Below are 23,141 nucleotides of genomic sequence, written 5' to 3'. Positions count from 1 at the left end.
GGATGCTCTAAAAGGGAACGGCTGACGCGGAAAACGGAAGTCTTTAGGCAAAGAGAAAGTGTATAGTGTAGATGGAAACATTTTCACTTAATCTCTAGATTGTCTGAAATGACAGTGACATCAAAAACTGTTGGAAACACACCTTAAATACGCCAGTATAAATGTTTTCATGAAACTAATTCATTCCACGCTATTACTGTTTAACAAACAAGAGTTAACCGCACAGAAAATAAAAACCAAGATTCTACTTTTCTTGGGTGTTCATCCTTACTCTATGCAGTTTGTTGAATAAAAAACTGAAAAAGAACCCAATTACATTCAAAACAAGGATTCCACTATTAAAACTGATTCTAAGTAAATATTAGGGTGGGGCTATGCTCAGTAACATAGGTTATAAATGGATGTTGAAATGTCGTACTGACTGTACTAAACAAAACTAAAATATGAACAGATAATCAATATTAAAAGTCAAATGTGTAGTGTTTTTTTTTTTTTTTACTCTCACAGGAATTATAATAAAATGACAAACTTGAAAGAAGAGGCTTTCAAAACATCAGAATGACTGCACTTCAGGGAGAGAGTTGTACATCAGTTCTCTTGCTGAAGGTGGCGAAATGCCCAAGGCAACATCCAACTAACCGCCTAAGGTTGACGACCTCTCTCTCAGACACCATCTACTCCAATCAGGTCATCAACAAGTACAAAATGCTGGGTAATCAAGGTTCACCGATTTCGTTTACAATAACGGTGTTCTGTGTTATGTCATTTCCATTTGATGGGCTTGGCAGGTTAATTCCTTCAAAGTCTCCCGCACTGCGAAAGCAGAAGCGTTCCTGGATGCGTCGTCGGTTCAGTCCACAGCAGCGGGTTAGAATCAAATATGCACGCGCTAATTGAGGAGATTAGCCTTCCATTTTAAACCCGCTGGCCCCTACGCCCCGAACGCAACTGGATGGGGGCGGGATACGTATCACGCCCCCGGTAATCGCATAAGCAGGAATGTCATTGCTAATCCCAAGCGCCCTATCAGATCCGCCCAAGTCAAATTACGGTTTTGAAGGATGGAGGGAATAGGCGGCCTCCGCGTGCATCGAGTAACAAACAGATGGTGGCCCTCTTAAGGACAGTGAGGTGATAAGAAGGGAGGGAAATAAAACGCTTATGTAAACACTCTTAGGAGGTTAACATCTCGTGCGCACGAGGATTCTCTCTTCTCTCTCTCTCTCTCTCTCTCTCTCTCTCTCTCTCTCTCTCATATCATTAAATTGCATGGTCCTACACTGAAAATTAACATAAGGAATTTTATAAAATAGATGAATCGCCCCACCAAACTCTTGTTACCAAAGAACCGCAGCTTTTCTTTTCAAGTATTTGGGTTTTAACGTGCTAGACTGGCAATGTTTTTTTTATAGAAATATTGGTAAAAATAAACATTTAAAAAGAAATCGCTGCACGAAGCGAACGATCCTGTTTTACGACCTACTTAATGAAAGAACGAATATGGGTATAGTGATGGAAACTAACGCAAAGTAAATTTCGACATAAGGGTCCCCCGTTACGCTGTAAGCGTCATTCTGACTGAAAACACCTTAGGAGACGAACACGAGGCGTCACTCGGTCCGAGATTTACCTGTTGCTTCCACCCACTCGGCCTTCTCTGCCTTCCCCTTCCTTGCACAGAAGTGAGAATCTTAAAATGTGAACGGTTGTAAAACAAACGACAATAATAACAATAAAAACTCCGCTATTCACTCTCGCTTCACCTTCTCGATTAAGGAACGTGGAACACGAGTGTCACGACGTCTTGAATCACCTACAAAGAAACCTTCGGTCATTAGGAAATGCAATTTTTATCCGACGCATCCTGACGGCTAAATTTATCATCATCCGCGATAACGATGACCACAACGAGGACGACGGAAGGGAAAGGGAAGAGGGGGTGGGGGAAGAGCGAGGGGGGAAAGAGCAGATCTACCCATCAACAATAGGTAGTAATGGCGCCAATTGCTACCATGATTACCCTCTTCCACGCGCCCTTATGTGACGAGCTCAATCCCATTTTAAAACTTGTCCAATCCACTTTTCGGGAACGATTTTGAAACTCGTTTGAGATCGATAAACGCACAATGGTATTCGTTTTGAGATACCTTACTTGACTAGAGAGAGAGAGAGAGAGAGAGAGAGAGAGAGAGAGAGAGAGAGAGAGAGAGAGAGAGAGATTTATAAGACACCATCACTTTTGTTCATTATTTAACTTACGGTAGCCAGAATTTTTCATGATCCAGTGTGAAAAGCAACCGCTTCCAGAGCCAGCAAGCGCTACGCACAGATCCATCCTTGTTATTTCATTCAGTTGTTTTGTCAACATCCAAGCTAGAGTGTTCAGCCGGCAAGGGACACTCATCAATCAATACTTTGAAGGTAGGTGACGCGCGTGATGTACGTACGTCCACTGCTCTCTCTCTCTCTCTCTCTCTCTCTCTCTCTCTCTCTCTCTCTCTCTCTCTCTCTCTCTCTCTCGTACATCTTTACATGCTTTGGGATCATAACATTATACTTTCCTGTCTACAGTAAAGGGCACATCAGCCGTACAATACCCTTATGCCGTTGATAGAATACAGAGTAGCCGTTGATTTATACAATACAATAATGTCTTGAGATCTATATTAACATACCTCATCCCACATGTCTCATCTCTCTACGTCTCTGTGTGAGAGTGCCTCTGTTCTGTTTCACCTCTACACAGCAATGCTTTTCGTTGGATGCATTAAATAAAGGGGCTTATGAGACCTGACTGTATTTCAGGTGGCTTTTACTCTGTCTTGTTACTGGAAAATTTAACAAACATTTAAATAAACCTTGTTACGTAAGTGTGACTGTAAGAAAGAAAAAGAAGCACTCCAAAAAAGGTTGTAAACAAAGCTGCGATAAAATCAACTAGTGACTGAAACGACTCTGTCGATTTCAAATGACTGCAAATTTATTCAATGTTATCAGGAGAATATCTTAATATATATCCAACAAGATGAGGTGCTTGGATTATTTGTCTTCGCTGATTAGTGATGAATCGTCACTTAAATACAACCAAGAGACCACGCCCAGCCTTACGGACTGCAATTGGTTTGCGGTTCTGGCGTTTGGGATATCAGAAATGTGGCACTTTCCTCCTGCGTTGCAGTGAACGCCATCAGCAGAGACTGCGTTCTTAGCCTTAGCGAACAGCGGCTCTTCAACATGACAGTGAGAACAAGTCACCGGGTCAACAAAATAAAATCACTATTCGACAAGCTTTACGATGCCTAACAGAACATCCCAGCAATCTGACATAAGAACGCGGTAGCTGTGCAAACCCACGAAAGAAAGCTATCTTGCAAAAATTCGGTGTAATAATATATTCACTTTAACAGAGCGAGAGCCTCCTAAAAACTCGCCTTATTCTCGGCCGAGAGAAAACTGCATCCATCAACTGTTCAGCTTAATACACACCTGAACAAAAGTTTCAATCTACATTTTACTTGTTCTTTAACACTGCGCTTAAAAGCGTCACCGAATATATGGATGCGCTTTATCAAAATAGCGGTAGGAAAACTTATGAAGCAAACACACAACACACACAGATAATATATATATATATATATATATATATATATATATATATATATATATATATATATATATATATATATATATATATATATATATATATATATATATATATATATATATATATATATATATACATACATACATACATACATGCATACATACATACATTACAGAGAGAGAGAGAGAGAGAGAGAGAGAGAGAGAGAGAGAGAGAGAGAGAGAGAGGAGAATCTTGACTAGAGCAGCGACCAGGAGACTCGGATGCTGGCTTGGGTCAGTTTTTACTTGTTCTTCATCATCATCATCAGCAAAGCTGGACACGCAGGGGCCTCAGACTTGTTCCAAAGACCATAAATTTAGCCTTTTATGACAGGCAGACGGCTAAATTACTTTCGGAAGGCTGAAAATTTTTTGAGGCTTCAATTAAAATACTTCAATTAGCCACAATTGCACATATACAGTGGTACGGAAACGCGTGCGTCTACGCAGATTTAGGATGTCAGAGCGCTTTTTGTTCCTTCAAAACTTGAAACAGACAATCGTCCAGAACAGAATACTCATGAAAACTATAAAGCGCAAAGCTTGCAAAAATAAATACCAAAAATTAAATCCCTTGTAAAACTGAAGTTAAATGGATCACGTTTCTATTTGCAAAGTTCAACACAAAGATTTATTTCCGCAATTCGAAGAGATATCTTAAAAAATCCTGTATATGGGTGAAAAGTTGGGTAAATGATATCACCAAATTATAACTAATCAAAAATTGTACGAGATTTGTACTTATTAGAAAAAAAGGCGCTGTGCGATAGCTAACGTAGTAATAGTCTCGATCTTTACACACAAAACGAATGCTGACGACAAAACTGGGCAATGTGGACCAGGCATTCGAGAAAATCGGCTACATGTTCAGTTTCATCATACGACAAAAAATACATTTCTCGGAACGATGACACACAAAAAGTAGCAAAATCGGGGAGAGAGACCCACTCCAACGTTCCACAGACAATTTTCCTAACTTTCAAAAACTTCGGCCCGAAGAAGGGAGCGGGAAGCTTGTCCAGAAGAAGAGGGAATAAGAGAACATTTATTGGAAAAATAGAAGAAAAAACATCTATACGTTTAAAATAACTACGATGGCTTGTATATTTATCTCTTCAAAGCAATCTTGCACTGCTTTATTAATGGTAAGTAAGACACTTATTAGGGATTCAAACTAACCCAAATATTTATTATTGCTTTTCAATATTAACAATATTTATGTCCAAAACTACAATCTATATTTACAATGCGGTATCGGAAAGACCATACTGATTCCTGTTATCAATTAAACTTAGAGTTTTCACACTACTTTCGGCTCATTTTATTATATCACATATATGTCCCATTATTTCTCATAACCAACTCCCATTTCTCTCTCTACTCTTCAGTAACATATTGATACGCAAGCTAACACGGGTTCCATGTCCGAGTCACAAGGAGTGACATGGAAAGAGGTGCCTCCAAGACTTGCTAGGCTATCCAAGGAGAAACCTTAAAAACCAAAGGCATATGTCAATCACTTGTCTTTTACTGAATTGCCCGGTAGAGGCACTATAAACAACTTAGAGGGTAGTCTTGAAATGAGATCTCTTTCCCATAGTGGAGAGAGAGAGAGAGAGAGAGAGAGAGAGAGAGAGAGAGAGAGAGAGAGAGAGAGAGAGAGAATTAGTTCCAAGAGGAAGGAATTCCGAATAATCTTCTCATACTAAGGCAACGTTCGTTTACCTAGAGGTAGGACCAAGAGCCGTAAATAAAATACTGGCGCGCTGGCTGCTATACAGACAAGACGTGTAATTTAGCTTTGATTCATGATGGAAGACTCCAAGGAGATCGGCTAACGGTGTAATGATCTGAAATTCAACACTATAACACGCTTACCTATGACAAAATTACACTTCATCCTGAATAGGAACATTTAAAAATACACCATAAAAATCTACACGCCCTGAAAGGTAAGCAGTCTTACAAGAAGGGCAGCAGTCAAATAATATCACGGATTAATGCGAAATTATGACAATTAAACGAATGCATCAATGCCTTCATGCACTACTGTTATAAGTAGAGATATGGACTATAAACCTGAAGGAAAAAGATATTCAGCGATTTACTACCATCATAATACTTCATGGTCAGTGACGATTAATTCACAAGATATTCCCTCTAAACAAGATACCAACTCTTCAAACGGGGAGCCTTAGCAGGCCGACTTCTTAACCCGTGAAGTTTGCCGTGTACTGAAGGGATATAATGTTCAAAGAAGTGGGTTTCTACGGCAGGCCTCTTGCCCCAACCACTGCCTTATGACGGGTAATTGAGGGGTGTGGGCCTTCACAGATACAACTTTGGTGTCCCCCCCCCTTCAAACAACCCTCCGTCACTCCCTTCACAGCCCTTCAAGTTCTGGTCTCTGTTAAAACCTATCGCCATTAAAAGAAACTAACTCGCGCCATCGTCTGTCTACACGCGGAAATGAAACACTCCCTTTTTGAGCTTCATATGGGATTCATTTTTGGTAACTTTTCCCACTAATGGAACGCACCTGACGTATTGAGAGATGCACTGGCGTCCTGCCTTAGTACCGAAGCAAACAAAATCATTAATTAATTCATAATTTCAATTTTAAATAGTAAAGGACAACGCTGGAGAAGCACTAAGAGTCAAACTAGTGTACTTGCAAAATCCCAACAGAAAATGACAGAATCTCGGACGACTGACGGTACCCGAGGTCGTTTTTGGACGGCAGTTAGAGGTAAGTGGTGCAAGGTACATGGTACTGTGCTGGTACGCCGGTTCTCTGGGTCCCCATAATGACGGTCGGCCAAAGATTCACGGGGCTACGTAATAATGATGCAGTGTTGGCCACCGCAATTCAGAGAGGGAGGAGGGGAAGGGGGCAGTGCCCACACCTCGCTCAGGCAATATCAGCCCTTGGGGACTTCACCTCAAGAGTCACCCGGGGTATATGCACCTGCGGCGTCAAGGCACCTGTGGCCAACAGCGATTTGAGGATGTGTAACATGGTTGCCAAGTGCGTGAATACTGCGTGAGATACCGCCCTCCCCTCCCTCCCTCCCCCGCTGCAATTCTTCTGTAGCGAAGGCAAACGTCGGTAGAAGACAAAAACGAGCACACGGGTTGCCGCCGCCCGATGCCGAGCTCTAATGAAATTCTTGATCGACAACTCACTGAAAATCTCGACAGAAGTCACTCGCCGTGCAATCAAGAAACATCCGAGAGTGAGCCAGTCCTTTTCCAAGGTTCAACACATCCTCCTCCTAAGTCAGGAGGAGGCAAAGGCCAGAGTAGTGACCGAAGCAACAGGAGGGAGGTAATAAGTTCCACCTTGACCCGCTCAACCGCAGGGGTCACCTCCCTCCCCCTACCACTGCTTCCCTCGCTACACACACGTACTTCCCCATCCCAAGCCATCTTCCCCCAATCCCTAGCAGAAGTCCATCATCTACAAACTCTATCCCTTCTCCTAATCCCATCTTGCCCACAATGATCCCACTCATTCTCTCTCCCACACTCTCCCTTCCCCCACCAATCACCCCAAGACCATAAACACCTAAATTAGCTCTAATGCATCCAACATGACATTCAACCTCAACAACCCTTCTTGTCGGAGAGAGAGAGAGAGAGAGAGAGAGAGAGAGAGAGAGAGAGAGAGAGAGAGAGAGAGAGAGAGGTATCCTGACTTAAGGAATACAAAAACTGTATGGCTATCAGACCTAAAACCGTACCTCCACGACAAAGACTACAAAATCTCGTGTCAGTCTGAGAGAAATATAGTATCTGAATATAAACATAATGACATGAATAAATGGTACTGACAGCCCTTGCGAAAAATAGTGCTTGGAAGCCAGTTAATAACGTGGCTAAGTAGTATCCCATCAAAAGGTAATATGGACGTGCGAATGAAATGGACTAGGAGACCAGTCTTCTCAAATCGAATTTTCAAATCCTTTGGCACTGGAAGACACAGATGAAAGTGCCTGCCTCACATCTATTAAAACAAAGAGAAATCTAAGGAATACAGGAGTATTACTTGGAACAGAGGATCACTATTTGGTGAGTACCGAAACCCCTCCCGCAAAACTGTCTTGATGATTTTGATGACAGTAACACAAATCATATGTGGAGGGAGGACGGTGTGCCCACTCGAGACACCAGGTGGCAGAGGAAATTGGAGGAGAAGTAAAAGGCTCTTGATCTCTCACCTAAAATTGATTTGGTTCCTGCAACAGAAGCAACAAGAAGAATTTGTGGGCAAAACGGGACTACTATACAGTATATACGTAGAGTCACGGTTTTTCATTTAAGGGCAGCTGAAAAATCATTGTTTTATCACTATATCTTTGCTGGGAAGCCGTTCCACGCAGCAGAACTGTCGTCAAGAAATCACCTCTCTCAAATTTTCAAACCATAAAGAAATTTTGCTTAACAGAGAAGTAAGCAAAAAAGAGTGATGCAATATTTGCATAATATTTCTCTATCAATGACCTGCGTTTCATATGAAACAATACCCACGTGCCAGAATAGTCAGTTGGTCATTTTGTATTTCGGAATAATCTTTGTACGAAGTACTGGAATTTCTGGAGTTTGCAACAATGTCAAACAAGGATATTCATTGCAAGCGTCTTGAAAAAAATTGTTTATGATTATTAAATACTGTACTATTATACTGTTATTCATGGAAGCTGAAATTCGAAACCACCCACCTTTTTGCAGAGATAAACTAAGAATACTGTACGGTAATGCTTTCTCAGAAGAGCTTTTAGAGCTATATCGAATAACTTTAGTAAGAAGTACATAGAATGCCTTAATTAATATTTCTATTTACGAACAAAAATGCATTTATTAACGAAAAAGTAAATAAAACCATTTTATGCGTTGTCACTCTGGAAAGAAGTGAAAATCAATCTCCTTCCAACCTCTGATAACAGAACGTCGACCTCATCTCATAGTGTATAAGAATTAATAGCAAATGGTCTATTTCGGATACCTTGCATCTCCAACTTGTCATGCGTTATTGTGCCTTCTAATCTTGGTATTTGCTGACCAGAGAAAATCTTTTCCCATTATTCAAAGCTGTACAGAACGATGCCCAGATGGTTCAACAGTTCTGGATAGGCCTATTCAGAACTTCTACAGGGAACAATAATTATCGCTTCTTTACTGCTTTGTTTACAACTTCTCGGTCGACTAACTCTATAGCGTGATGAAAAGCACCTCCACGGGACTATCCCTAAAGTCTGCTTGACAACGTAATTCCACCCTTATTCAAACGGCGTCTAAAACCTGTAATGGCCGAACAACACCCCTACGTACATACCTTGTTCATTCGAATCCTTCCTTCCTTTTCCCTTATGAGAGGACTTTCAATACAACGGTTACGTGTTAGTTCTGGAGTTACATTCAGCAAGTAATTTGGGGAAACAGAAGGTATACACTGTTAGTGTTATCCTCAATGAAAGTGAACTTCAGTCAAGGCGTCCCGCATAGTCTGCGAGAGGAGAGTCGGCAACCACGGCCAAGACGTCGCAGGTCGTCGGGGGTAATCGGTGTTTCGCACAATTTAAGACTCGAGAAGTGGACGAATATCCGGTAATGGAGGACAGGGGAAGGGGGAGGAAGAGACGATAAAAAAAGGGCCATATAACAAGAAAGAGGAATCGAAACGTGAAAAGATAAATGTAGTTTTACGAGAGGGAGATCATGTAAAAACAAGGAGGCAAGAGGCATAATGTAATGCATGATGACAATAAAAACCTAGGTGGAAATACTTTCGAACGGTTATGACATACTAATTACATTAATCACACATAAATTACACTGGCCTTAAGAACTTTGCAATTTTCTATTTCCTCCTCTCGCATTCTTCATCCTTATCCTTAACTACGACACCTTGCAAGAGGGAAAAACGGAAATGCCTCTGCCGACATCTCCGAGGAAAAGGAGCATTTCTGCCACTTCGATCTTCGGGGAGTTGTGTGTGAAAGCAGGAGATTGCTGACCCTAAAACAGAGCTACTGTTGCTGTTAGTCGTCTCCACGTGTTCACCTAACGCACACGAGGCAAGTTCAAGGGTTATTTATTGCGGTCTTTTCCCCTTGTGCATCACGTGACGCAAAAAATATTCCAAAATCATAATGAAATAGTCAATTCTGACATCAAGCAGTATGTTTACTAGAGCTAGAAACATGAAAAAAAAAAAAAAATGTTTAACAGTTACTTGCACTGCTTCCTTGAGAAAAATTCTCGTCAGCTGCAAAGTTACAGATTTCCTGTACTACTGACGGATTTACTGTTCAATACCACCTTTGACGGAAAATCCGTGCCACCTACCTACGTTTCGCGTTAACCAGGTCTCCGCCATTTCAGTCACAATGACCACATGGGCACCACGTGGGAGGACGCAGGAGGGTGGCAAAGTTTAGCCCCTGTCGTAGTCGTCTGAGCGAGCGACCCTGTGCAAATCTCCAAGACGACCGACTACTGTACTTGGTCTCTGCGATCGGTTTTTTCCCCTCCTAGGGCGGTTCCCCAACCCCCCTCCCCTCCCCAACCCCTCGTGTGTGCAACTGCTACTTGGCTCGGAATGCAATATCCAGCTTCTGCTTGTCTACAATTATCTTTTTTATGGCAGAAATTCGCAATAAGTGTTTCCTGAGGAAAACATTTTTCAACTGCATATTTAACAATATATAAAACATAAAATCATATATTTTTAAAAGTAATAAAAGTTTTGTTGGCGAAACACTATTCGGCAATTGTTGAAAGAATAAATCTTAACCATTCAGTAGATGCCTACCGCATATAATACAGTAACTTACCTGGGAAATGATCTAAATTACAAAATATACCTGAGAAATGTTTGCCAAGACAAAATAATCTTATTTTAAAAGTCAATCCTTATGGTATTTTAAACTCATTAAAGTAATTGTAAACCTAAGGGAGATGTGGCAAAGGTACTTGGGATGCAGGAGATGGTCTTACCTTCGGAGGACGCCCCCTAAGAGGGAAGCGTTGAGGCACTCAGGCGGCGAGAGGCGGCGTTGAACCTCCGCCACTGTCACCTTGTACTTGGAGGTGGAGGAAAGGAGGGACAAACGGCCAGGCACCGAGCAGAACACGTCATTCCCAGAGGGCATCGTTGACAGACCCATGCCCTTCTCACTCTTGAGCCCTGCAACACATACCACACTCTCTCTAAGCTCTTTCACAGGTCCCAAAACCCCGGCCCCTTCTGACATGAGTCAACTGCTACACCCACACGCACCACCGTCACTGCACTGACACCAACCAAGAAGCCAAGAATTTCAAGGAGTACCTCGTGACTCGCTTATCTCTAAGAATTTCTCATTTCCTTTCTCTCAGATTGAGTACGCTAACTTTCTATGGAAAACTTCTACTGAACAAAGACCGTGAATAAGACTGAAAGCAAAACACAGGTCGAGGTATTTTTGTGAAACCAATACTTAATATCTAAAATAAAAATATATAAATACAGATAAATTTCAACAAAAGCCACCGACTGGAGCTAGGGCTGACAATAATACAAAAAGGGGAAAATAAACTGAATTTTTTTTATAACAAAAGTTGTACTCTATGCTACACAATATCTAGGGACAACTTCAGTGAAGTTACTTCATATAAACACAACAGCCACTACGTGTTACTTGTCAAATTAAGCTACCCACTAATCTACTGTCTACTGAAACAACACGGCTGCCATATAAACTTGCAGTTGCACCCATGCAAAAGAAAAGTTCGAGTTAAAACCCACACTAAAATGCAGAAAGATATAACCATAATGAAACGAGAGAGAGAGAGAGAGAGAGAGAGAGAGAGAGAGAGAGAGAGAAGGACAAACATGCTACTAACCCATCACCGTAACCACTTTCATCCCCCCAAACCTTCGAACTACCGACCGTTCGATATCGTTGTTGCAAAATGTTCCATGAAACCTGCTACGTATAACAAGCCAGAATTCCTAGAGAAAACAGACGACACGATACATAGTCTTTCAGTGAGTGACGAAAAGGAGGACATGACGACCCGGAGGGATTTCCGGAGGCGACTGAGGGCGAGGTTCGGTTCGTCGAAGGTGACACATGGACGCAGAAGTCACGATGGGGTGGATTTACTAACGCCGCCTCTCCTTGCCGTAAGTCAAAGGGACGTTGAGTAAGTAATGCGTCATTAGGCTTCGTCGGAGGTGGTAAGCGGGGAGGGGGTGGGGAAGGGGGTAAGGCAAGGGCGGCTTACCTTCGAAGAATGCCTCCCAGTAGAGATGCATTAAGGCACTCCGGGGGCGAGAGACGCCTTTGGAGTTCCGAGACGGTCACCTTGTACTTGGAGTTGGAAGAGAGGAGGGACAGACGACCGGGAACCGAGCAGAAGACGTCGGTGGGCATAGCTGTGCCCAACATGTTCTCTTTCATCATCATGTCTCCCATTTTGCCTGTAACACGGAGGCTTCCTTCAGCCATCTCCAAGGGAGGATTATTCTTTTTTGGGGGGATGAGGGGCGAGTCTGGGGTGGGGGGAGGAGAGTGCGCGTGACAGTGTAATGGACGGAATGGAAACGGGAAACAAGAGCACTAAATGGGAGGAGAGGTTTTCTGGAGCCAGGGACACTTAAGGACAGTGACGGGGAAAGGGACGGTGGCAGAGTGGAGAAACGACTATAATCAGACACAAAAAAATGATACAGATTAACAGCCATGATAGAACTGGCTCAGAGTCAAAGAGGGTGAGACTGCTCGTTTTGAGAGTTTTTTCGAACATCCAGTGCAAAATTTTTCGAAATGTAACACTAAAAAAGAAACAAGCGTACGGAATAAAATAAAACGCAAATCACTTTAAGACACAGAAAGCGTATAAAATGCTGTATTAGGTGCAAATATACTAATAATGGGTTGGGTATGTGCATTGCTTGATATATTCCTTATCTGGAGACAGTGACGAAGCTGTTTAACTGATGCTACATCTAAAGGAGAAAAAATCCATCAGAATAAGAAACTGTGTTTGTGTGCGTGAGGGAGAGATCGGCCTCGTCTAACAACTGGTTTCCTTGGTGTAGTAGCGTACAAGTTTAAAAACATTTCCCTCCCGAAGCAGGGAGTATCGAGATCATACCATCTTCTTCGTTTTAACGTGCTTTTATACCCATTTTTATATGGGGTACTGGAAAAGTAGCAAATACCGATAATGACTCCCTTATCCAGTCATTCTGACATGAACTTTTTAACTTGACTTTCAACCGCTGCTAAATCTTGTAAGTTCAGTTATCACAAATTACGCCGCTGTCCTAAGAAAAGCTGACACTGCTGAAGAACTCGTCAATATCATCAACATTTTCTGGTATATACAGCTCTAACGGCATTTTTTGTTCGACTGAAAATCATAGGTACATCGCTATTCCAGCCAATGCCGTTATCTTGAATTCCAACTCGACTGTTTTCTCGTATATCACAGCGAGCAATATTCCGATATCAATGAGCAAATTCCGAAGAGATTGGGAAAATCATGAATCAGGAGTCATTGCAAAATACATCTCACACAGAGGTATTCATCTCCTAAAGTGATGACCTGGGTTAGTAGTTGATACTCTAAGCTCCTGTTCATTTCTAGATGTCAGTATTTTAAAATCCTCTCTATTTATGGTCAAGTGGCACAGATTTTCAGGGCTCTTATTGCTGACTGTTTTGGTCTCGAAAGTAAAGATTCTTAATACTAGAACCTATATATTCCAAAACTGAAATTAGAACAAAAATTTGTAAACGATTGTCTAACAATTTCTATTTATAACAAAAGTGTTTTTCTCTTATAGTTTTTATGTAATACTAGTTTTAAGCCAGTCCGTGGCAAGTATGACTGAAACAGCTCTCTTAGTTCTTTACATAATGCTAAGCTAACGTTTCAAGGTACAGTACCCGGAAACCTAAGGTTTAATAATATTTCTTTCAGGGCCGCTCATTTGTTCATCAGTTGGTTTAAATTTGTTAGTCCAAAATCTACGCTTGGAGACAGAAAATATTGTCAATAAAACCATCAAATTTATGAAATGAATGTGAAAATTCTGCTTCTTTATGAAATGATGACGAGTTGTTGGTTTACATTTATTTTCGAATTACTTTCTTCTATCAGTAAACCAGTGAATGGTGTATTGGGATAATAAATATCTTCTTTTAGACAAATCTTTCATCGGCTACGTAATTCACTGCTGACAGCAATAACTAAATGAAAAGTAATACTTTGCCATTGGGATGAAAGCAATTAATCAATGGATCCAGTGTTGATAACAAGAAAGCTCATGACGCAATGTCATACTCCGAAGGGAATGCGGTACTCGGTTGCACTCGGCGTTGCTGTAGGGCAGCAAAAATTTCGTGTGGAAGACGTAAGAAGATCCAAACTGAAATACAGAGGCAGGGGGAGGGGGAAAGCCCTCTAGTGCAACATGCCCCTCCCCTACAACTGGCCCTGGTACACACCAGCGCCTTGCCATCCCTCTTCGTCTGCCTAAACGATTCTTATAAAATCTTGTCCCAATTACATCCCGGGTGAAAAGTTAACATCTTAATTACCCTAAGAAACCCTTTAATCAAAACTCGACCAAAGAATTCCCAGCTAAAAAATGTTGGGGGAGAGAGAGAGCGCGCGCGGCTCCGGCATTCCTGGCAGCACAGCCGCCGCCGTCCGGCAGCTGGAGCAAGAGAGCAGCGGCAGCAGCCAGGGGTGGTGGTGGTGGTGGCGGTGGGGGTGGGGCCGCACCCACTCATGCAGATAATTTGTTTCCAAAACTAAGCACTTTAATTAAAATCCCAAAAATGTCAGCCACTCGAGTAATGCGGGTAGAGGAGGAGGCGGGGGAGGAGGAGGAGGAGGAAGAGGAGGGCCACAGCGAAGGGATATCGGCCGAGAGGTAGGAAGAGGGGCATGGCGATGGGATATTGGCCAAGAGGGGGAGGGGGAGGATGAGGAGGAGGAGATGGAGGGAATGAGGGACTTTTTCCAGGAGGTAGAGGGGAAGGAAGAGTATACCAGGACAACAGGCTAGGAACAAAGTCAACTTTCTCTATCTCTTTCTCAGCATCGTTAAATTTTCTAGGCCTCCAATTCCATGGCAAAACGAAAGGTAACACTAGAAAAAATTAAGCATACTTGTTGAGAGAAAATCAACATCACTGAATTCAACGCTGATGTAGGAAGGAAAGCAAAGAGGGGCGAGACTAAACTCATCATTCTCTAAATACGTTCATTTAAGGGCAGAAAAATATCTCGGCTCGAAATTCCTCACAAGATAAAAAAAAAACTCACATTTCACATTACCATCCACGAAATCAACATAAAAACACTATCAAGTCGTTATTTTAAGCTCAAGTCGCTTGAGAGAGAGAGAGAGAGAGAGAGAGAGAGAGAGAGAGAGAGAGAGAGAGAGAGAGAGAGAGAGAGAGAGGTTTCAAGGAATCTTTCGAACAGTTATCCAAAGCGCTAAAGGGTCGCCATAAAGGACCTTTCGTCTGTTTTCCATGAATTAGGAGACGCATTTCATTGGGCCAGCGAAGAGGAACTGTCCGCAGACAATCACCATCATGTCCCACGCAAAGGCCAGGTCAAAATAATTTCCCCATCATCCGTGGAGGGAAACCATTGAGAGAGAGAGAGAGAGAGAGAGAGAGAGAGAGAGAGAGAGAGAGAGAGAGAGAGAGAGAGAGAGAGAGAGGCGTAAACCCTCCGGAGTTAAAAAATGGTTGTCAACTGGACCATTTTATTCCTTTTGTCTTCTGGGAGGTTAGCTCCGTGTTTTGAACCTCGCGCGACCTTTTAACATGGTAATATATGTAAATCTAACTATGAACCCCCAACACTTTCCCCCCGAAAATTCCGTACACAGACACAACGATACTAAAGGCACCCCCAACCCCTCATCATAATCCCCTTTCCCTTAGAGGCCTCCCCAGTCCCCTACCTCCGTTCCCCAAGTCTAGCATGAGCCTTCCCTAAACAAAGATCACACCGAACCTGTCGCGAATTACCGGGAGGCCCAGCGCTTGTTTATCATATTTTCGTCCTCTGGAATAATAGGGAAGACCGTCGTTACCCGACCGATGAGTTGCGAATCACTCTAGGAGAGGGAGGGAGGAGAGTAGGAGGGAGGAAAGGCCACGTAGCAGATGGGGCATGGAGAAGGGCAATTTCATTCTTTCTCTTTTTATTTGTATTTTTTTTTCAATGTTCAATCGACTGGTCGCCACAGACAAAGTAGTGGGCTTCTGTAACTCGACGCTCCAACTCTATTAAAAAGGGGAGATAACTTGGGCGTCCACGAGAGGGAAAAAATGATCCGAGAGGGATAAAAGGTGTCAGGATACCAGATTTCTTCTCTCCTCTCTCAGAAACTTGACGCGAGAATAAAAATGTTTCCTTGTGAAAAAAATGCAGTTTTCACATTTCGGTATACTTTTAAATCGGCTATAGCCTGATAATGGACAGTGTTACATCAGTCCACTCTGAATACCATTTTAACAAAAATATTTAACGCAAATATTTGACTGAACGAATAAAAATTTTCCATCCACCCATTTTCAAAATGGTAACAAAATGATTTCCCGTTCATCAAAAAAGATTAAATAAATCTTCGAGACATCAAAATCGGCTTTATACTAAATCGAAAGTTCACTTTCAATGCTCAGATTTTGATCTAAGAAAATGACCGTCACAGAAATCATCTCCAGACGGAGATCCAGGCAATCTTCTGCTTCTTGAGATTCACTTAACTAAAACCATTACACAACGGCCGTGTAGAAAAATGTCATACCCATGTTTTAATATTTTTTTCATAAAGGCCGGAAGATCAAAGGATTGTTTCGTGTTGTAGGATATGAGATTTTGTTATCACAATGAGGGGTCGAGCGAAGCAAAAGGGGGTGGGGAGAGGGAGGGATGGTGTGAGCGAGGGGAAGGGCTTCGTTGTATTGATAACGACGGTCACATTGAAATCATGGGGATCTCGCCCCGCCATCCTGCCTTTTCTTGTATTAAGAGTCTTTATGAATAAAATGTTCAGGAATTTAAACCTAAAAAAAAAATAGTCAAGACACAGGAATCATTCAACGACAAAAAATAGCAGTGCCTGGTGGACTAAATGAAGGCCAACGAAAATAAACTCGGAAAGAATAAAGAATAAATCAGCTATTACGTAGTTGTGTCATCGATCACAGAAGTGTAAAACACGAAGAAAATCAGACTGTATTTGAGGGCAACAGGACCACAAGAAGACGAGGGTCTCTCCCTTTCATGATTGTGAAAAGACTCAAATAGCGAAAGTGGCGGTTGGGGGAAACTTAACGATATTATCGAGTTGCCGATAACGTTGAGAGGGACGTGACATTATCTGGCAGCCTGCACACACTTCGAAAATGTTTCATATTTCCAAAATAGTAATATGACATTTAATATGCAGCCAAAATATCATTAACGCACAAGGCAAATTAATTATTATACCCACAGTCTGGGAAACGACAAACAATAACCCCGTTCTATTCGCTCGGCATTAATATCCATTAATATCCCTTTCGAGTCGGTTTTTATTTATTTCTTTTCAGAATTAGGGAAAAACCACTTTTATTATTTGCTCTCCGTGACGTATTTCCTATCTGATGCCTCGTGAGGAGAATGACATGATGAAGAAGAAGAAGAAGAAGAAGAAGAAGAAGAAGAAGAAGAAGAAGAAGAAGAAGAAGAAGAGTAGTTTCCACTTGAAAAAGGGATCAGAAAATATCATTAGTTTTCGTCTGGAAAAAAGATTAACAATCGACCGGTTAGGATATTATTGAAAATGTTACTCTAGAGCCCAGTCTGACGTGGTTCCTTTTGGAATAGAGGCAGAATTAAATCACTGAGAAAACATCTGCTCTTGATAATAAGCGTCATGTCTCACTCTCTCCCAGAAATAATGAAACGTTTGAGTATTAAAAGTTGCAACATTTTTTACGGTCGCGACGCGAAATTTACTCCGCGGTCATTTTCCAGCAAGAAAAGAATGGACATGCAGTTAATCAAGACAGTTTAAGTAGCACATGCAAAGGAGATTGCCAAGTGTTAAAATATTCAACGAACTCATGCTCTTAAACTATAGCATCCCATACGAGTGCCAAATATTATTTAAGAAAGCACATAAATATATGAAACAAAAATATATATAATTTCGTGAGCAAATTATGTGTGTCTATATACAAACATACATACACACACAAACATTATATATATATATATATATATATATATATATATATATATATATATATATATATATATATTATATATTATATATATATACATACTATTAACTTTCAACAATCCTACAATCATTTTCTGGCTGAATGGGTACTATCTTAGTAAAATCATACAACAAGTTAATTCTAATACTACCCTGACTTTCCATTAACCCGGTACAGCAGCTTGATAGCCTTCAAACGCACTCTCACAAACACAAGTATATACAAACCTAATTGTACCGTGCTTGTGCTGCACACTATTACAAAAAAATGTATATGAACTCTTACATTCTGGAATTCTGGCAAAATCATCTCATTATTTACTACTACATAGCTCAATGAAAAAATTAAGCATAAGGCTAATCAAATAACCCAAACTATAATTTCTAAGCTGTAATGTAAAAACTGATTATCTATCTATTGAAATACGAAAACTTTCTTCGGACATTTATAAAATGCAGATCAACCTACTAAGCAACTTAAAAGTATGCATTCAGCGAGCAACATGCATAAAAAAAAGAACTTCGTGATCTTAGTGTTGCTAGGTATGAAAGCAGGAACGGTCGAGCAATGTGGCAGAAACGATGGTATTTCCAAGCGACCACCTTATTTATTAGCCATAATACTAGTTAGACTTACCAAAACTGTCATGTTTGAAGATGTCTCCTGTGAAGCCTGTATCTGGTTCTAACACTCCCTGTGGGGTGACATAAATGTTAGAAAGTAATTAGTATGTGTCTTCAGCATGAGCTTAAATAAGCCAGTAAATAAATACGTTCACGTCTGTTAAAGGTACGAAGCAGAAAATATCGATCAAGTCGACCAAGAAGCTGGGTGACGCTTATTGTTAATATATTTCGATGTGCTCTGAGATAGATTTTCATCGTTAGCACATGATCTCAAAGAGAAAATTTATATTCTAAATGTTTCGAGTTTAGCATCACTTACAAGAACTCACTTAATGTCTTCCTTTCCGACTACAGGAAAGTTTGGATAAGAGAGACAGTGCAGCTACAGTTATTTCCACAGGAAACGGTCAGCAGCAATATGAAAATCTCACAAATTCAATTCAAATTAATGCTTTCTAACAGTACTAAACATGAAGGGATGAGAACAAGCTATAATTTGGAATGACCAAAACTAAAATATCAGAAATAAGAAAAATGGAAAAAAGCAACTGAAAGAAGCGGGAATGCAAATAAAAGAAAAGAGGAAGAAGAAGAAGAAAACACAAAATATGCAAAGCCCTTATTTTTCCAACAGCCACAAACATTCGACATCCAAGATTATCATAAACATTACAGGGAAGACACAACTAATGCTACGGATGTTGGGAATTCTTAGGAGAACATTTTTCACGAAAGTTAGGAAAGACTCGCCAAGAGGTGGGGCAGTCTATGCATAAAATGAATGTATTTACAGATAGTTCTTGCAGGTGATTACAGTCATAAGCTGAGAGAGAGAGAGAGAGAGAGAGAGAGAGAGAGAGAGAGAGAGAGAGAGAGAGAGAGAGAGAGAGAGCTGTAAATACTTCAGTATGCTTCGCATAACGCGACCGCAAGATCACATCACAAAAACTGATTATGGTTACGGACGATTTTACAGTTCCAAAATGACAAATTTTATTTCCTGATTGTTCATCGTTAATCTTACTTTATGAAGTAAAAAAAAAAAATTCCACAGCGACAAAACATATTTATTGTATAAGAATTTTAAAATTACGTTTTTTCGAAGACGCCACGACAAAGTTTGTTCATTCTTCACTAAGGAATAAAATTTACGAGTCCATAAACAGATTAAAAAAAATATTTACTGATGCATATCAAAATAAAAACAATTGTTTAAGAAGCTTTCGTCTATGCTCTTAAAATTTTCATCAACTTGCATTCGACAAATCGTGCAATTAGATGTTTCACAGTGTGAAAATATACTTTAATGAATTCGCCGCATAATCGGGCAACATTAAATTTGCAGTTATGATTATACATACATACATACATACATACATACATACATACATACATACATACATACATACATACATACACACACACACACGCACATATATATATATATATATATATATATATATATATATATATATATATATATATATATAAAATTTCTGCCTCACATCGAGAATGAATCCAGGTCTTTCAAGTCCGAGTCAGGACATTAGCAGTTACATTGCTAATGCCCCGGACTCGGACTTGAAAGACCTGGATTCTGCTCTCGATGTGAGGCAGAAATTTATATATATATATATATATATATATATATATATATATATATATATATATATATATATATATATATATATATATATTTATTTATGAGTGAACTTTTGCAAATGAATAATGGTCATGATAATAAAGAACATTTAAGAAATGTTGTTTAGATTTGCTGTCTGGCTTTACGGGATAATTATATCCAAATGAAGGTAACTCTAAAGAATTGCATGGCCAATGTAAATCAGATCAAGAGGACGCATGAACACAATGGAAAGCGACGGAAAAAGAATCGACGACAAAATTCCCAGTAAGTGAGGCTCCCCGTCCAACGACAGGAGGGGGAGCTGAAGAACTGCAACCGGATAGGCAGCAGGATCTTTGTTAGAACCGGGAGAAAAGAGAGAAAAAGAGGGTTAATGCAAGAAGCGAAAGGGCCTGCAAAGACAGGTGAAAAAAGGTGCCTCCGTCAAGGAACATCATTAGCAAGACTACAATAACCCTCAAAGAGAACATGGATAAAAAGGGGGACACTAATCCCCAAACAAAGATCCTCATAAGAGCTCCAGCTACTTCAAATAAGCACGCCTTCGCCCTCCTCCTTCTCTAACTAACCCTCTATTATCATTCGCATTTCCCTTTCACCGAATGCGTCAAATCTCTTCCAATAAAAGTGAGAAAACTGGCGTTGGTAATGACTTCTTCTGTTAAGGAGGATTTTTCTCTCCGCACCTGATGCCCTTCGCAAACACTCGTATACAAGCTTCGGCGCGCACACACGCGCACGCACACACACACACACACACACACACACACACACACATTTACGTAGTGCACTCGTGCTTCTACTATTAGGTGGTAATGGGGAACACCAAACACACAAACTTACATAAGTTCATGAGCGCTGTTTACGTTTTTACATGCTTTTGTACATCTGAGATTTGGTCTCGAGCCTTTTGAAGGTCGGCTGGTCCATTATGCATACATACACAAACACACACACATATACATACATATATATATATATATATATATATATATATATATATATATATATATATATATATATATATATATAGAGAGAGAGAGAGAGAGAGAGAGAGAGAGAGAGAGAGAGAGAGAGAGAGAGAGAGAGAGAGAGAGAGAGAGAGAGAGAGAATGCGAAGGGGTAAGGGGGCGGGTTATTTGGTCTTCAAGATTTCTCATTTCGCCCTACAAGAAAAATCCATCCAATACCTAAAACCGTCAATTGCTTAGTGCATATGAACAAGAATCGATAATTGCATCAGACCGGAATAAACTGAATTCGAGTTATACTCGCGATGATCATTCGCTTACAAAATTCTGAGGCCTTTTATCTCTTATAATAAGAATTTCTGAATAAATCTATCGCAGGTCAGATCACTTCCATTCACCAGATTATACGCATGAAAACTAGTTGACTAGAATGCCAGGTCTCCCTAGGGCTATCGAGGGCCATAATTAGACTTGTCTTTTGTTGAAATACGTGCTGATCTTAACTTGTGTTACAGCAACGTCAAATAAAAATCAGTCCTTCAAAACTGCAGCTGTCACACGGAACACAATGCCACCTTCCTGAGTGAATTGCATCGCTTCTGGCTACCTTGCCATCTTAAGGTTTCGAACTTGTTATCAACATTTCATGGAATTCTAACTTCAATAGAATTTTCTGTGAATGATAAAAAAGGGGTTTTCAGGAGACTGGATAACAACAGGCAAACTTTAAGCAGCAAGAATTCACATTTCGAATTCGAAATCATCCAGTCTGTGAGCTTTTCGTGAAAGATTATTACAAAACGCAATGCGGCGAAAAAAGAATAGGATCAATGAAGATAAAATAACAATTGTTATAATTTCTTATAACAGAAAACCTAAACAATCAAGCAAATGCTTTTTTCAAGAAGTTTCATTGCTATTCACAGTTATCTAAAATCCAAGAAATGATTTCGAAAAAAAAGAAAAGCAAGACACACCAGGGACCTATTATTTCAAATAACCATTACATGAAAGCTGTAACAATGTATCGTAATGTTCCCACCTTTCCATGAAGCCCTACTTGAGGAAACCGTGGGAGATGAAAGGGTTCCGAAATCATTATAAATGAGTTGAAACTAATCAATTTACGTAACAAGAAGCTCTGGTGACCCATAGGTCCTCTCCTCTCAACGCTATCTTGTTCTATTATTGAGGGGATATAACACTCCACTAAATGGGATTTAAGGGGAAATAGGGGGCAGGAAAGCCTTGGGAGAAGGGAGGAATGAGGGGGAGGGAGGGAGGGAGGGAGAGGAGTAGGCTCTCGTTGCCTGCTCCCCAACCAGATTCCTGTAGATTTCATATTTTGCCAGCAATGCCAATAAATCAATGCCTGAGGGGCTGCAATACCCGAAGCCCGAGGGGTCTTTGAGGTTCAAACTGACTCTTGTGTCTTGTGGCCCTAAGAGTCATAATTCCCCAAGGCATAGGTGAGGGGTTGAGGCCCCGGGGGAGTTCGGATCGCGAAATGGCTGGAGGGCCCTCGGGTGGGTAATAAAGCGAAGGGAAAGAGACGAGAAGGAGAAGATAAACACGTGATGCAGCCAAACATGGGAAGGAGGAGGCGGCGGCCGCTGTCCCGCCACATATATTGCTTCTTTCTCTCTCTACCTCTCTCCACAGCCCCCTTTCACCATCCTTCCCCCCCCTCCCCTACACCCCTGGCACTCTTCACCATGGGGGAAGGGGGGGACCACAAACCCCTTTAAACTTTAAATCATCAAACTCCAAACTTCGTATCAATACCTTAAGTGGGTTAGTATTGAGCCTTGCAAGCGATATTACTTTAAAATATTAAAGTACTTTCTTCATGTGGCAAGAGTCAAAACGCGTCTGTTAAGAAGTAGATAACAAATTGCATAAAAAAAACAGGACAGAAATAAATAATGCGTAACGTACTTGTCAGACAACGTTCAGTAATTCA

At 40.8% G+C, this 23,141-nt stretch overlaps 1 protein-coding gene across 1 annotated transcript in view; it reads right to left on the bottom strand.

Annotated features, from left to right (window-relative positions):
• The window catches only part of TfAP-2 (transcription factor AP-2), a 163,495-nt gene that overhangs the window by 24,881 nt on the left and 115,473 nt on the right, over window positions 1–23,141 (bottom strand). Inside the window, 2 exon segments of the mRNA XM_067090750.1 lie at window positions 11,917–12,112; window positions 18,573–18,630. Coding sequence (XP_066946851.1) covers window positions 11,917–12,112; window positions 18,573–18,630 — 254 coding nt within the window.

This window comes from Macrobrachium rosenbergii, chromosome 47, assembly GCF_040412425.1.
Source record: "Macrobrachium rosenbergii isolate ZJJX-2024 chromosome 47, ASM4041242v1, whole genome shotgun sequence".
Taxonomy (NCBI): Eukaryota; Metazoa; Arthropoda; class Malacostraca; order Decapoda; family Palaemonidae; genus Macrobrachium; species Macrobrachium rosenbergii.
The sequence above is the reverse complement of the archived record's forward strand: the minus strand, read 5'-3'. Positions and strand labels throughout refer to the sequence as shown.